This window comes from Ylistrum balloti, unplaced genomic scaffold (genome assembly GCF_031769215.1).
Source record: "Ylistrum balloti isolate Yb309-2 unplaced genomic scaffold, AGI_CSIRO_Ybal_v1 Utg370016, whole genome shotgun sequence".
In the NCBI taxonomy this organism is placed as follows: Eukaryota; Metazoa; Mollusca; class Bivalvia; order Pectinida; family Pectinidae; genus Ylistrum; species Ylistrum balloti.
Window position 1 is genome coordinate 233,449 of NW_026782086.1, and position 14,885 is coordinate 248,333.

The 14,885-nt window shown below is 34.0% G+C and overlaps 1 protein-coding gene across 1 annotated transcript; it reads left to right on the forward strand.

Moving 5' to 3' along the window:
* Positions 1-494: 494 nt before the first annotated feature.
* Positions 495-12,414, forward strand: LOC132548520 (organic cation transporter protein-like; the record flags this gene model as incomplete). Its single annotated transcript, XM_060212386.1, has 10 exons — positions 495-649; positions 927-1,161; positions 2,886-2,989; positions 3,784-3,938; positions 4,570-4,738; positions 5,316-5,528; positions 7,278-7,504; positions 7,963-8,144; positions 9,441-9,592; positions 12,324-12,414. Coding segments are annotated over 10 exons (1,683 nt in total), but the record flags the coding sequence as incomplete, so codon positions are not given.
* Between the last annotated feature and the right edge of the window lie 2,471 nt (positions 12,415-14,885).

The following is a 14,885-nucleotide window of genomic DNA, read 5'->3' on the forward strand; positions in this document are numbered from 1 at the left end:
CGATGAAGAATAAACGCTTACACCAATAAAGTCCTAAATTAAAAATTAAAGTTCAAAATTAATTGGGCTGCTACTAGGTCGAAAACGAGTTAACTTTACAGAAAAGGGTTCGATACACTAGTCGAACGTGAAAGTAGATTTTGTCACATGCCCGGCCAAGTTGATTTAATATTAAGATTATTTTAGAATTCCATTCTTTGCAACCGGGAATTATAGATGCGATTCAATAAAACTGCAATCGTGACTTTTTTATTGATGTTACAATTTAGAACGTTGTAGAACGTTTCATATGATAAATATATTTATAAACTGATTTTGATAATCTAAGCTGTTATCATTGGTTACAATATACCCTGTTGGCATCCTACCATAGAGATGAAGGTATAGGTAAACAATGTCACCTGATGACCACTTGATCCGTCTACTTGGATGTTATATATATATATAGATAAATACCTCCTGTCAAGGAAAGACGAACGAACATATAACGAATTACCAACGAAAAGATGAATTTCGATGAAATTATCGAGACCATTGGTAGTTTTGGAAAATATCAGAAAATCCAGGTTGTTTTGCTATGTCTCCCTCACATCCACGCCGGAATATTTATGGTGATATCTGTAATACTGCTCGGAGTACCAGAACACAGGTGTGTAATCCGTTAACTCACTTGCTATTTACTTAAAAAGTTTTGATGTTTCCTACCTGTACATGCTATTCTCTTCTATGGATGAATTTGCTATCAAGATGTTATCCTTTATTTGTAAAATATTTGAAAAAAACATGGCGTTATTTCAAATCATTATTATATTTCTGGATGCTTTATGAATACAATTCACAGGATAACAGTTTGCAAAGACAAAAAAAGTCTCCAAATCGCAAAGGAGTCTGAAATCACACCGTTTAACACTATGCACAACTTTTAGATGCAAGATACCTGGATATAGCGGCGATACCTACACCATACAGAGTCCAGAACATCAGACAATGGTTGACAATTATATACCTAAATCAACAGACAGTACAAAAGACTACGACCAGTGCCACGTCTACAATGACACCAACAGTTACAACAATACTTTTATTGGAAATAGAACGATCGTTGAATGTGACAGCTGGGTGTACAGCCAATCAGTATTTACTGAAACGTTTGTAACGAAGGTAGGTACCATATATATAGTTTGATTAATTAAGGGAATCGTATTGTTAATTTAGAAGAAGTTAAGTGGAACTAGATGCAAAAGACGACAGTAATAGCATGTATTCATGACAAGTACGATTCGTTCCTTATCCGATGAAAAAATGCCTGTGAAACATTTCCATGTTTTCCTGAGAACATCTTCGAGAATCATTCTCAAAACATATTAAGGATTGATTCAACATTCTATCCGACTAGGAAATGAAGTTTCTCATTTTAGTTTTGAAATGTGACTGGTCCATGGGGATCCACCTTTTATTTTGGTCGATGTTCTGATTCTTAACCTTTTGAGTTTAAGTTCACATGTCTTTACTTTATAGCCTTTATACTTGAAAAGCACATGACTATTATCTGAAAATAAATTGTTTGTTTTTTTGAAGTAAGGACAACCTATCTTCTTTATATCATTCCAAAACTTTATTGAACAATACAGATTTTGTACTTTATCATATCACGAAGTCGCTTTGTCACGTTGAGAAAAAATAAGACTGGTTTTAAACTTGAAAGTAATAACGACACCAGCTATAGATATAAAGGTACACTGAGAAAAAAATCTTAGATGTTTTGGTTGAAGTCCATCACAATTCTATCACCTAGTGATATCTTCTTTAGATTTGTCTATACTATAAAAACTTGCTCCTGTAAACTCATTTACTTTCAATGAGGGGTTCTTTTTATGTAATTCGTGGGTACTCTAGATCCACAAATTCATATTTCCACGAAATGATCAACATTTATCAGCTGATAAAAGTCAACATAGATTATAGTACCATTGAATTTAGTGAGCAAGATTTAACCTCGAAATAAAATGCTTTCCGCAATCAATTACTCCTTTCATTAAAATGTTATGAAACTGAGTAGAATGATTTTTAAAAATGTGAAAATGCTGAAATGTCTTGTGTGATTTTACACCTTAAAACTGCATAGCAAAAGATGTTTAAATACTGAACATTATACAGATGTTTCTATTTTTATTGAGAAACCTTAGGGTATAGTTTTCATAATTTGCAAAAAAGAGGTAGCTACGCTTTAATTATTTAAAATTTTCACCAAAAGATATTTTTCCCAGATCAAGTAACAAACGGAAGTATTTATTGTCGTGTCCACCAAACCAGAATGAATTTCAAATCCGATATTTGTGATTGTTATAGTTATATACAGATACAGAATATTTTTTCAATGAGATCATTACGATGACAGTAAAAACAAGACCCCATGATCTTCATCAATATGCATCTCTCGAAACCATCTGTTGCGATTAACACGTTTTTGAATATCGAATCAACTAACACAGGTTAACACCATAGATTTTGGATGCACGGATATTGATACATGGAAATGTGAAATTCACGACAGAGATATTAAAATCATCATGCTTATATTGCAGCTTGTAGGTCAGAGGCTAACGTAGAAGAGTTTGTCGGTGTCTTTGATTTCGAATTCTGGTGGCGATATATGATGGTCATGGTGTTAATATTTAAAGACAAGACACCATCAACTTTTCTGAGAGTGAAATCAAATGACTTTCGAAAGTTTTTGTGACCTGTTTTGACAAGCTCTTCGTATAAGAATAAGTCAGTCAAGAGAGAAGTTTGTTCCCATAAGCATACATTCTTATTAATATCATTAATATCGTTAATTATATAAATAAATATCATTATACCTGTTTGGTTTTGGTCTATTTCAGCACCACCTTGTCTGCCGTCATGATGATATACTGTCTTTGACAAAGATGCTGTTCTTTGTAGGAGTTCTCGTCGGGTCCTTCACTTTCGGAATGATTTCGGACAAGTAAGATAGTTATGATATTACATATTCAAGTTCAAATGAATGTTAACAATTTTCTGTCACCATGTAAAGGGTTTCAAACAGTAAAAATGTTCCATTTTTCCTCTTTATTTGGATTTCTTATTCTTTTTTTAGACATTTAGACATATCTATGTTGGAATTCATTTAAACTTTTAAAAATACAAAATAGTTCAAAAAATCGACGAAACTAGATGACGTTTATTTTAGATCTGTATATCATGAGATAGTGACAATAACTAATTATACACTTAATTTGATGCCTTGATAAGGCATTGAAATGACATTATAAACGACAGGGGGCTTTCAGACAAACACCATGTTGCGCGCGAGTAGCCATTTTAAAATGCAAATATTTAAACAAAAAGCTGTTACTAGATATGTATACAGTTGATATGAGGCAAATCCGGGTGGAAAATGAATAGAATGGCGAGGACGCCATGAGTTTTTATCTTTAACCCGGATTGGCTTCAAATCAAATGTATATCCCATTTTGTTACAGTTTTCTTATTCATATTTCCTTTCTGAAATATCTATGAAAATTAAAACAAAACAAAAACCAAGAATACGTCGGTCTAAGTTTCCCGCTTAACGAAGTACTGACGTCAGCTAGTTAAACTGCCGAAATGATATAGTTTCTAGTGTCATCATAAAACATGAAATAGCATAGACACAAATTTTACTTGATTATTAATATTATATTATTATTAATGTTCCTATTTTCTTATAATTACATTATATTTCATATGATATTTTTTACGTTTTGTCTGTGAACACAGGTTCGGGAGGAAGTTTTCAATGTGCTGTGCGCAGTTTCTGCAGATGATTACTTCCGTGGCCCTGGCTTGGGCACCGAACCTGTATGTCTACATATTTCTTCGGTTCATCATCGGTGCTACTTCGACTGGCATAGTACTCACCACGTTTGTATTAAGTAAGAAAACGGCGATGTCCCTTCATTCGTACAATATCGAATTTTTATCATACTTTTATTTGTATTGTTATTTTTAATATTTCATTTATATCGTAATATACAAAAAACTTTCTTCACATATGCTACTGAAAAAGCATTGAATACATTATTAGGCATAGGTGCAAACATGATCTTTTTGGGAAACGGCTCGTGACATTGCTTTAAGCAATATTCAATGTATTACCAAATGTCGTATTTCAAGACGATTGTTTACCAAAAAGGCCACCTCCACCTTTTCAAAGTACGTAGGCATTAGACTACACCAATTTCAACGAGGCAATAGGATGTCTTGTATTTCATACATGCAATCTGTAATGTGTTCTACTTATCAAGACACATATGATACCGATCGCGCGTCATGGGGAATACCAAAATATTAATTTAAACTCCAGCACAGCTGGAAGCAACAAAGGCCGTGTGTGTCTGTATTAACCGAGCGTTTTCAGTTTTCTAGATTTTAAGCACAATCTCGAAACATACTGCCTAATCATAATTAATATTGTTTTCATTATGAAAATGATTATTCAGATTTGCAATAAACAAAGGACATTAAAAACTTATGGCCTGAGCGTTTCTGTGATTTTTTTGTTAGCTTTGGAGTTGGTTGGTCCAACGAAAAGAGTTCGAGCAGCCATGTTAAACGGTTTCTTCTTTGCTGCGGGAGAAGTGATTGTGGCTGGGCTTGGCTACCTTTTACGTGATTGGCAGTATGTCGAACTTGTCGCTGGAAGCACGACGGTTTTCTTTTTATCTTTCATTTGGTAAGTCAAATATCATTCTTGTGTATATCCACAAGCATGCAAATACCACCATTCCTACATTACGTAACTTATTGGTATGTTTCTGGTTTCCTTGTCATTGTTATACATTGTTACTCCAATATACCTTGTTCTTATCTTCTGCATAATGCTGTTCTGAATACCATCCCAGGTGACGACACATCGTTGTGTATTTTGAATTAAGGGTGTATAATTATCCTTTTATACTTTAAAGTAAACATTGTATGATTGATATTGTTATACATTGAAGTAAAAAAATGAAGAATTGACATTATTATACTTAATATGATTATGTTGACATGTTGGTGTTTTATGTAAAGAATATGGAATAGATATTTCTCAGTATTTTAGAACATTTTGTTCTAGAAATTGACCTTGACAATGTACTTTTAAGTTCAGAATGTAGAATTAACGTTGTTATACTTTAGAGTCAAGAATATAGAATGGACATTGTTATACTTAAGAATACAGAACATAATGTAGAATTGTCGTTGTTATACATTGATGCATAGAATGTAGAATTAACATTGTTATACATCGAAAATAAAATATTATATAGGCTGGTTCCTGAATCCCCAAGATGGCTACTTAATCATGGTAAAATGGAGAAAGCTGAGCGAGTGATCAAAAGAATAGCAGAGGTCAACAAAATGAGTCAACATTTATCACCAACTCTAAACTACAAAGAGGACCAGAAACAAAGAGGAAACATCCTGCACATTTTCACCTCTAAAGTGTTATTGATTAGAACTCTAATATTGTTCCTGGAATGGTATGTTGAAAGCGAATTTTATGTAAAGCATACATTTGCATGTCTTTTGGAATACTGTTATTGATTTTATTTTCGTACAAAACCTCTTTTAACAAATATTTAATTAAGCTTTGAATACAATGTTTTGCCAAATAGTAGAGACTCTGAACACAGAAGAAATCGGTACAAGTCAGGTTGAATTGCTCCATTGGTTGGATGTGGATCCAGATTGTTGGATTAACTTCCATATTTTCTAATAACAGCCTCTGCAGCCAAGTTACATGTATAATAGCTAGTTGAAAGGCATTGTCTTTTCAATCGAAGCTCGTAGAGACATGAGGAATTAAATCAATAGTAATTTTCTTTCAGTGTCATATATATACTAAACAAAAAAAGAAAGGTAACACTACTTTATTCTGTGATTAATTAATGAACCCCTTCATAAATCCTTACCAATCATGTACGAATAAAGTAATTGATCAATACTGATAAAATTGCAGTCATGGTTCATTATAAAACTTTGCGTTCAGTTGATTTTATTCGACTGTAAAGGACGTTGGGGTCAATTTCAAAGGTAACACCATTAGTAACGGGTATGGCCACCGTTTGCGAAGTAAACAGCATTGCAGCGTCGTCGCATGGAACTCGTAAACCGGCGGATAATTCGAGGAGAGATGTTGTTCCATTCAGCGATCAAGGCTTGGGCCAGCTCCTGCAAGTTTGACGACTGATTTTGACGTTCTCTCACGCGTCGCCCAAGAGCGTCCCAGACATGCTCAATCGGTGACAAATCACGTGATTTAGATGGCCAATCTAACACTCTACGCCTTCCGTCACCGTGTTGCAGACAAAACCTGGACTTATCTGAAAACAAAACATTGTTCCATTGCCGTAAGGCCCAACGACGGTGAACAAGTGTCCAGTTACGCCGATTATTACGGTGACGTCGCAACAAATTGGGTCCAGTGTAGGGACGCTGCGCTTTCAATTGGTAGGCCCTCAACCTGTTGCGGACTGTTTGGGGAGACACACGACGCCCAAACAATGTCCTTGTAGTTTCTACTGCGGTTACGAATCGATTGCGCAAGTGTATCAATCGTATACGACAGTCATCCCTGGCGGTCGTTTTACGGTGTCGGCCGCTTCGGGGACGATCGGATGTTGACCCAGTTTGGTTTAAACGACTTACCAACTGGCAAATTGTCTTAACACTAACCAAAATGCCGTACAACTCGACGGCGAGACTCCCCAGCCTGGATCATGCCTACAGCCCTTTCTCTCTGTACTTGTGACAGCCGGGACATATTGATAAAGTTGATAGATAGCAAGATTCGGTGATTTTTAAGTCCTAAGGATCTAAGGAACAGTTGTCAGTTTGAATGTCTATGAAATTCAAGCGAAGATACAAGTTAGTCGCAGAAACCCTCGTGCAGCTCTTTCGCTAATACAGACTTTCACGCTTGAATGATTTTGGTAACCCCCTTGGATTTTGTTATGCAAAACATTACCATTTTCTAATATTGCACAAACGTCATTTTGTTTTCACTCATTTACAGGTATTCGCCAAGGATACATGTTAACCTTTCTTTTTTTGTTTAGTATATATATGTAAGCAATATTTAAGAATAGTTCAACCTGAAATCGCGATCTATATCCATTATTTAGGAATATTTTAGCAAGTTTGTTTACTCTTTTAGCATTAAACTTCATGACAACCCATCCATCAATCGCGACAGACAGACGAACAGTAATATTATTTAATTGTTGCAGGTGTGTGATCTCCATGACGTTTTACGGTTTGGCATTGAATGCAGGTAACATCGGTGGCGATTTTTATCTGAACTTCATGTTACTTGGTTTGGTTGATTTCCCGACCACTATACTCCTGCTGTTGTTACTTAACCGGATTGGCAGGAAAAAAATGTTCTGCACCTCTATGATCGTGGGTGGCGTTGGATGTATCTCAACATTATTTACTACTACCTATGGCGGCGAATGTGAGTGCAGTCATGTATATTATTGCATGAAAAGTGCAGCAAACAATACTAAGATATCCTTTCTTTAACGAAAAGTATAGAATGATTCCAGAAATTATTTTAAAATCTTGTTCCATAAAATATAAACGCAACATCGCATGGATGTTTTCAAGGATAAAAATGAAATATGAATATGTTACATGTACATCATTATATCAATAAGTATCATAAAAAACAGGCACTTAGCTACTCAGATACACATTATACACGGGGAAAACGTAAAATGTAATACTTAAACTGCATGTGTGCACAAGTTAACACTATCATATAGAGACTCCAAGCTGGTCCATAGGATACCTAAAGGGGATATATAAAACGGATGTTTTGAGGTTTTTCTTCTGTCTTCAATTAACAATTGCCACGAGTTTCCATATGATAAATCATTTATTTTTGCATGCTCTCATAAATTTTTTTTCTAGCTCTTAACGCCCTCACTGTCGTCCTTGTGTTGATTGGAAAGCTTGGTGCAGGTTGTGCTTTCGGCACCATTTACTTGATGTCATCGGAATTGTTCCCTACTGTGGTGAGGAATGCAGGTATGGGTGCTTGTTCCTGCTTTGCTCGTTTTGGATCCATGGTAGCCCCATATGTCATATCGTCGGTGAGTATCTATTAGTGTAGTCTCGACAGAAAAGTATTTAGTTCATTTACCTAATATTATATAAAAATTATTATCATTAACTGATTTGTTTTGTTAGGCTTGATTTTTGTTGTATCGTCTTATTTCATTTTTTTTTTTTACCTTTTCTTTCTTTCCTAAGATTGTAAACATCTTTCGTATTATATATTTGGAATTGCGAAAGCCGATTAGTACCATCAGAAATTTTTTAAAAAAAAATCATCTCGTGATTACGACTAACGTTACCTCGTCTTTACAAGAATCGTTCTCTTGTTATAACGACTTAAGCTTTCTGGTTATTACAAGTTAGCTGGCTCTTACATGTTATATGGACCATTTAACTTGTACCCGTGATGCCTTCGTGATGATTTCTAACAAAATGATGAAAATTGATCGCCATATTAAATTCTGTTTTGATGTAGGGCCCAACAACAGGGAAATTCTGGTACCGTTATCTCATTCTGCTCAGCCGAGTTGACTACAATACATTACCATCTGGTGTATTTTTTGGTCTATATCCGAACAAAAGATATTTTGATCTAGCACACACCGATTTTAAAAAAGTACATTGGTTGTAATGAAATGTTTCATTTGATGAAACATTCATTTTCTAAGTGAATGTAAAACTGTACAACTACACATTTCAAACTACACATTTCTAATCCGTTCTGTGTACCTATTCAATTTGGGTCGTGCCACCAGGTAAAAAAGCTAGAAAATGTTTAATTATGATCAGACAACATGAGGTAGATTTTGTAGTTTAAGGTATGGTGTAAAGGTTTATAAGTTCACATTACAAATAACTGACCATGGATAATGATATATATAAATATTTATATCAGAAGTCACTCTTCACAACAGTAAACAACGCTGTGTTTAATCACATTAGTACAGGGTGCATCATAACATTGGATGACCTGATAAGAAATAATTGGAACAGATATTTCGTAAAAACGTCAAGAACACACACTGGAAGACATTTGATCCGACAATAATATTTCTCTCGTGATATTCACACTCAATATATGTTAAGTAGTCTCTAGTGTGGTGTCATATTTCTTTGTTTCTTTTTTCTGGATGTGCACGAAATAGTCGTATATCTTTCACGGTTCTGTTGATCAGCACGGGTGTAAGATGGAGTTTGGGTTTTACTTTGGAGAATGATTTCCGCAATAATTTACATTAAGGATTTCGATCTCAATTGATTTTTTTGCTAGTAATTTTAACAATATAAATTAAAGCAGGTGTTAAGACCTTTACAACTTGTATCTATAACAGGCTGCTGACATAGGAGGGACGCTCGGAAAGGCAGTGCCTTTGATTACATTTGGTTCAGCGTCCGTTGTGGCTGGGTTAATTGCCCTCCTCCTACCAGAGACAATAAACAAAGACCTACCTGATACTATTGAAGAGGGTAAACAATTTGGAACGTAAGTGAGACATGATTTGTTAAAAAGTCATCTGTTTATCTCTCTCGTTAATTTTGTACTGGAATTATTTAAAACTTGATTCAATCATGATTTGTCTTTGAAAAAAAACTTTCTCTATATTTATATTTATTGTTGTCTAACTTAATCATCAACATTTATTTTAAAGAAAATGCTGTTCATCGGGTTATATATATTGGAAAGGAATTACTTTTATTTCACGAAAATGAAAGAAGGAACTGAATGCGTGTTTCCGGTTTCCCACTTGTCCATAAATTCATACTACCGACACTTTTTTCTTAAACTTGTTTTTGCTAATTAATTACTTGCTGACGTCCAAAACATTTCAGTACCCTGAGGCTAATTCGCTTAGACATTTGACCTATATCTTTTAACAGACCGACATCAATTATTCTCTCAATATCCTTTCTGAGAAGATAACGATTGCCAGACCACCAAAGTAACTGGGCGTTAGTTTTCATATTTCGGTCGGTGTACATAAAATCATATTTATGAAGTATTCAACTTATTTCTAATGCATACCTTGATTCTACTTCTCTTTCTCCATGAACACCACAACCAGATGAGTATTTGTGAAACTAATCAGACTAATCTATGTGGTCAAAATAATCTGACCATTGCTCGACTACAACAGTGCTCGAACGCTTATTTCATTTATGGTTCTCATTCGTTAAACCGACCGATTTTTCCACTCAAGATGCATGGATACTGTGGGATGTAGGCAATTTTCAACTTCTTATAAAAAGATATCTTACTCAAGGAAGTACTACTCTGATGTTTTGATAGAATAAAAGGCATAACTAAATATGAAGCATAATTATATATGAGACATAAATAAATATAAAACAAATTCCAAATTAATATCTTGGATTTTTTGTCTTTTATAATTATCTGATATCTTTTATATTTTGTCATTTATTGCTGTTCTAATTGATTGAACAAGGGCGATTTACATGACGTTTTGAAGCCATCTAGCTACAGTTTTTGACGGCATAGTTGATGATGTGGATAGGTTAATAGCATCAACAATTCAGCGTTTTCTGGTTGCTAAGTATAACTCTGGATTTTTTTGGTAGATTTCTGTTCCATTTTGAGTGAATTACAGATTTCAAATTTGTCAATTCCGACTTTGTGACCACTTTCCCGCACTTTTAGGACTCGAAAATAAATATTTCAGCTGACTTCTTAATCTTGAAAAACCCCTTGAGAATTGCAAAAAATAAAACAGAGACATCCTACTTTTTAATCATGAAAAGTATCCCAAACTTTCTCTATGTATCATACCCTTACTTTGCAATGAAAAACGAAAATTTATTTTAAAAAGATTGTCACAAAAATAAAAGAGAATACTTGATATTCTGTATATGATAAAAATAATATATTGAAATGAATTGTTTCCTGTAACAAATATTCTGACGCCTGTACTGGAAAAAGAAGTGCGGTAAAATATATTTTCTTAAATAAAACCTTTCAAAAAATCATAAACAGAGAAAAAGTTTAACACCGGATTTTTTACCTCTCAGAAGAGTACATCTTTAGAAGAAAAGTGGATATGACAAATTTTACAAAAAATACAGAACAAACCAAAATATTAGTTCTCATTTCTCCCATAGAAGCGTATGCTAGTGCATTTATACAACAAAATTGAAATATTTTCTTTTGTCGAATATGTGTAGAAGAGGTTCAAATATTATTCTATAGAGCGACACTACAACATTGTAAATATTTGATTATTTGATGGAGTGCTCGCGAATAGATTAGGATTCCTTCGATATCCGTCACTATACCGCGCCAGTGACGTTTCACCCACGGCCGAAAACGTAACAACAGATTCGTGTGATTTTAATGCAGCTCGAAATGTTCCTTACATGACTCTCCTAAGATTACACAATGTAAATTTAAGTCAATGACAATTATTAAGATTTAAATGTAAAAAAAAAAAAAAATCTTTTGTGTTCGAATATTGGTCATTCTACCATGTGCTGTTTTACATTGTCTGCCTATCAGTATTAAAGACATCTTTTAAATAACACGTGCGAAGCTAAAACATGCATGACACGTGGGTGTAAACCAACCTTTTCCTAATCGATGATGTACTTGAAAAGCAAGCAAACATTATTTGTTTTTACAATCCTGACCTACCGATCGTTTTTCATGCAGAAACTGGAAACACAGATTTTTCCTTCTTCGAAATAAATACTTATTTTGACATTCTCGAAAGATAGCAAATGCTTGTTCTGGAAATGAAATTTACTTATTGGATTATTAGTTAGCAAATACTCATTTTGATATCCTTAACAGATCATTAAATTAATCATATCTTTATCTGATGTCCTGCATGGTTAATCAGGGAATGAATCGTTAATCTGACAATCTTTAAGGATCATTACATAAAACATGCTTAGTCCGAGATCATTAATAAATTATTAGATAATTAATACTTATTCTAAAACGATTAAATGATTATTAGATACTAAATTCTTATTCTAAAATAATTAATGGATTATTAGGATTATTAGATAATAAATAAGGGATTATGAAATCATAAATACTTATTCTAAGATCATTAATGGATTATTAGATAAGGAATATTTACTCTGATAATTCATATGGCTTATCAAATAAGGAATAATTTCTGTGATATTTATAACGAAACTTTACAGATTTTTTTTTTTTTTTTATGACATGTCTGATATTTCTTCGCAATTTTCAGATCGAACTATGATTCATTGAAAAAAGAAGGAAGAGACAACAAAGGTTTTGCTATGGAACAGTTCAATGATTCTCAGAAGAGCCATCTATAAAGGGCTACACCATCAGGTATACAGTCCAATGATTCTCAGAAGAGGCCATCTATAAAGGGTTACACTATCATGACTTCAGTTCAATGATTCTCAGAAGAGGCAATCTATAAATGGTTACACCATCATGACTTCAGTTCAATGATTCTCAGAAGAGGCCAACTACAAACGATTACACCATCAGGTTCTCACTATATTGACTCTCCATGAGGTGATTACATGCTTTAACAAGACCGCCAGGTTATAACATTGTTAACAGAAGTTTGTTTTTGTAATTAAATTTAACATAACAAACCTGGTAGTTTCTTTTGATTAGCCTAAATTGTGAAATCCGATATCCAGGCTACAGACAGCAGACTTTAACGGAGAGGGTTTGACCCAATTTAATCATTTATTATGGATTTTGAACAAGTTTTGAGGTAAGATGAGCACCCCGACACACACTCATGGAGTACTGGGGTACTACAAATAACTTACAATAAAGATTTAATTGTGATGTGGGCAAATCAGTGTAATGGACAAATTGTAAAATCAATAAGTTATTTGTTTGGTTAAGATTACACGGTCTAGTAACTGTTAAAAGTTATATATATATTAACTTGTCAATCTTGAGAAATTGTATCACAACTACAGTTAACAGTTAACAGTATTTCTGAACTACCTGTGTATTATATAAAAAAAAAGTACGTATACAATTTAATCTCATCTTTATTATCAAGAAATCAGTAATGAAATAACTAACGTAACAAGAAAGTGCCATGATTTAGAGTATAGTATTACACTATGCACCCGAAAGTTAGGAATATAATTTCACCAGTTTTATGACGGGGTCAAACGTTGGTCTTACTAGGACAGGTTTATTTATTACATAGTCTATGTATGTATGTATGTATGTATGTATGGTATGTATGTATGTATGTATGTATGTATGTATGTATGTATGTATGTATGTATGTATGTATGTATGTCATCCTTCTATACTTTTATCCTAAACACAAGTTTTCATACCTTATATGGTTGAATCTTGCAACAAACATCAAGAAAATACCAACATAGCACATAAGCATAATTCCAACTCAGATTCAATAAAACTAGGGCAAAATATGAACAAAAGAAAGATTTACACGGTGATTCCTAAAAAGTACAAGGAGAATAAGATCATGTGTTCCAAAAGAGTAAGCGTCTTCTGCTTCATCGACGACATCCGCCATGTAAATCTTTGTCCATCCAAGTAATGTCACGTTCTCAACTGAAACAAGGTATACAACAACGGAACCAATAGACAAAGCATCAATTACATTCAGCTCCGCAAAAAAGAAATAGAATATTTATCAATGAGATCATTATGGCGACTATAAACCTTTCCTATAATTTTCATCAATCTGCATCATTGAACCCTTGTGTTACGAGTTTGTCAGTCAGTTGACGACCTCTTGCACAAAAATCGTGGTAATTGGAACAGGCCCTTGAATATCGAATCTCCTATGACATGTCAATACCAAAGTTGAAGGTGCAGAGATAATGCTATCCAGAAAATGGAAAATTTACAATAGGGGAACTGAAATCACCACGTATATAATACAGCTTTATGGAATACTTTCGATGTTGGTTTCGTTGTAAAAAAACATCGAGACAAGCAGCTGATGTAGAAACGTCTGTTGTTATGTACTGATTATGTCCCTAACTACACGATGTGTATTTATTATACCCCCAATACAAGATATGTACTGATTATCTCCCTCACTACACGATGTGTATTTATTATACCCCCATTACAAGATATGAACTGATTATCTACCTCACTACACGGTGTGTATTTATTATACCTCACTACAAGATATGTACTGATTATGTCCCTCACAACACGGTGTGTATTTATTATACCCCCACTACAAGATATGTACTGATTATCTCCCTCACTACACGGTGTGTATTTATTATACCCCCAATACAAGATATGTACTGATTATCTCCCACACTCCACGATGTTTATTTATTATACCCCCACTACAAGATATGTACTGATTATCTCCCACACTACACGATGTGTATTTTTTATACCCCAATACAAGATATGTACTGATTATCTCCCTCACTACACGGTGTGTATTTATTATACCTCACTACAAGATATGTACTGATTATCTCCCTCACTACACGATGTGTATTTATTATACCCCCACTACAAGATATGTACTGATTATCTCCCTCACTACACGATGTGTATTTATTATACCTCCAATACAAGATATGTACTGATTATCTCCCTCACTACACGGTGTGTATTTATTATACCCCAATACAAGATATGTACTGATTATCTCCCTCACTACACGATGTGTATTTATTATACCTCACTACAAGATATGTACTGATTATCTCCCACACTACACGATGTGTATTTATTATACCTCCAATACAAGATATGTACTGATTATCTCCCTCACTACACGATGTGTATTTATTATACCCCC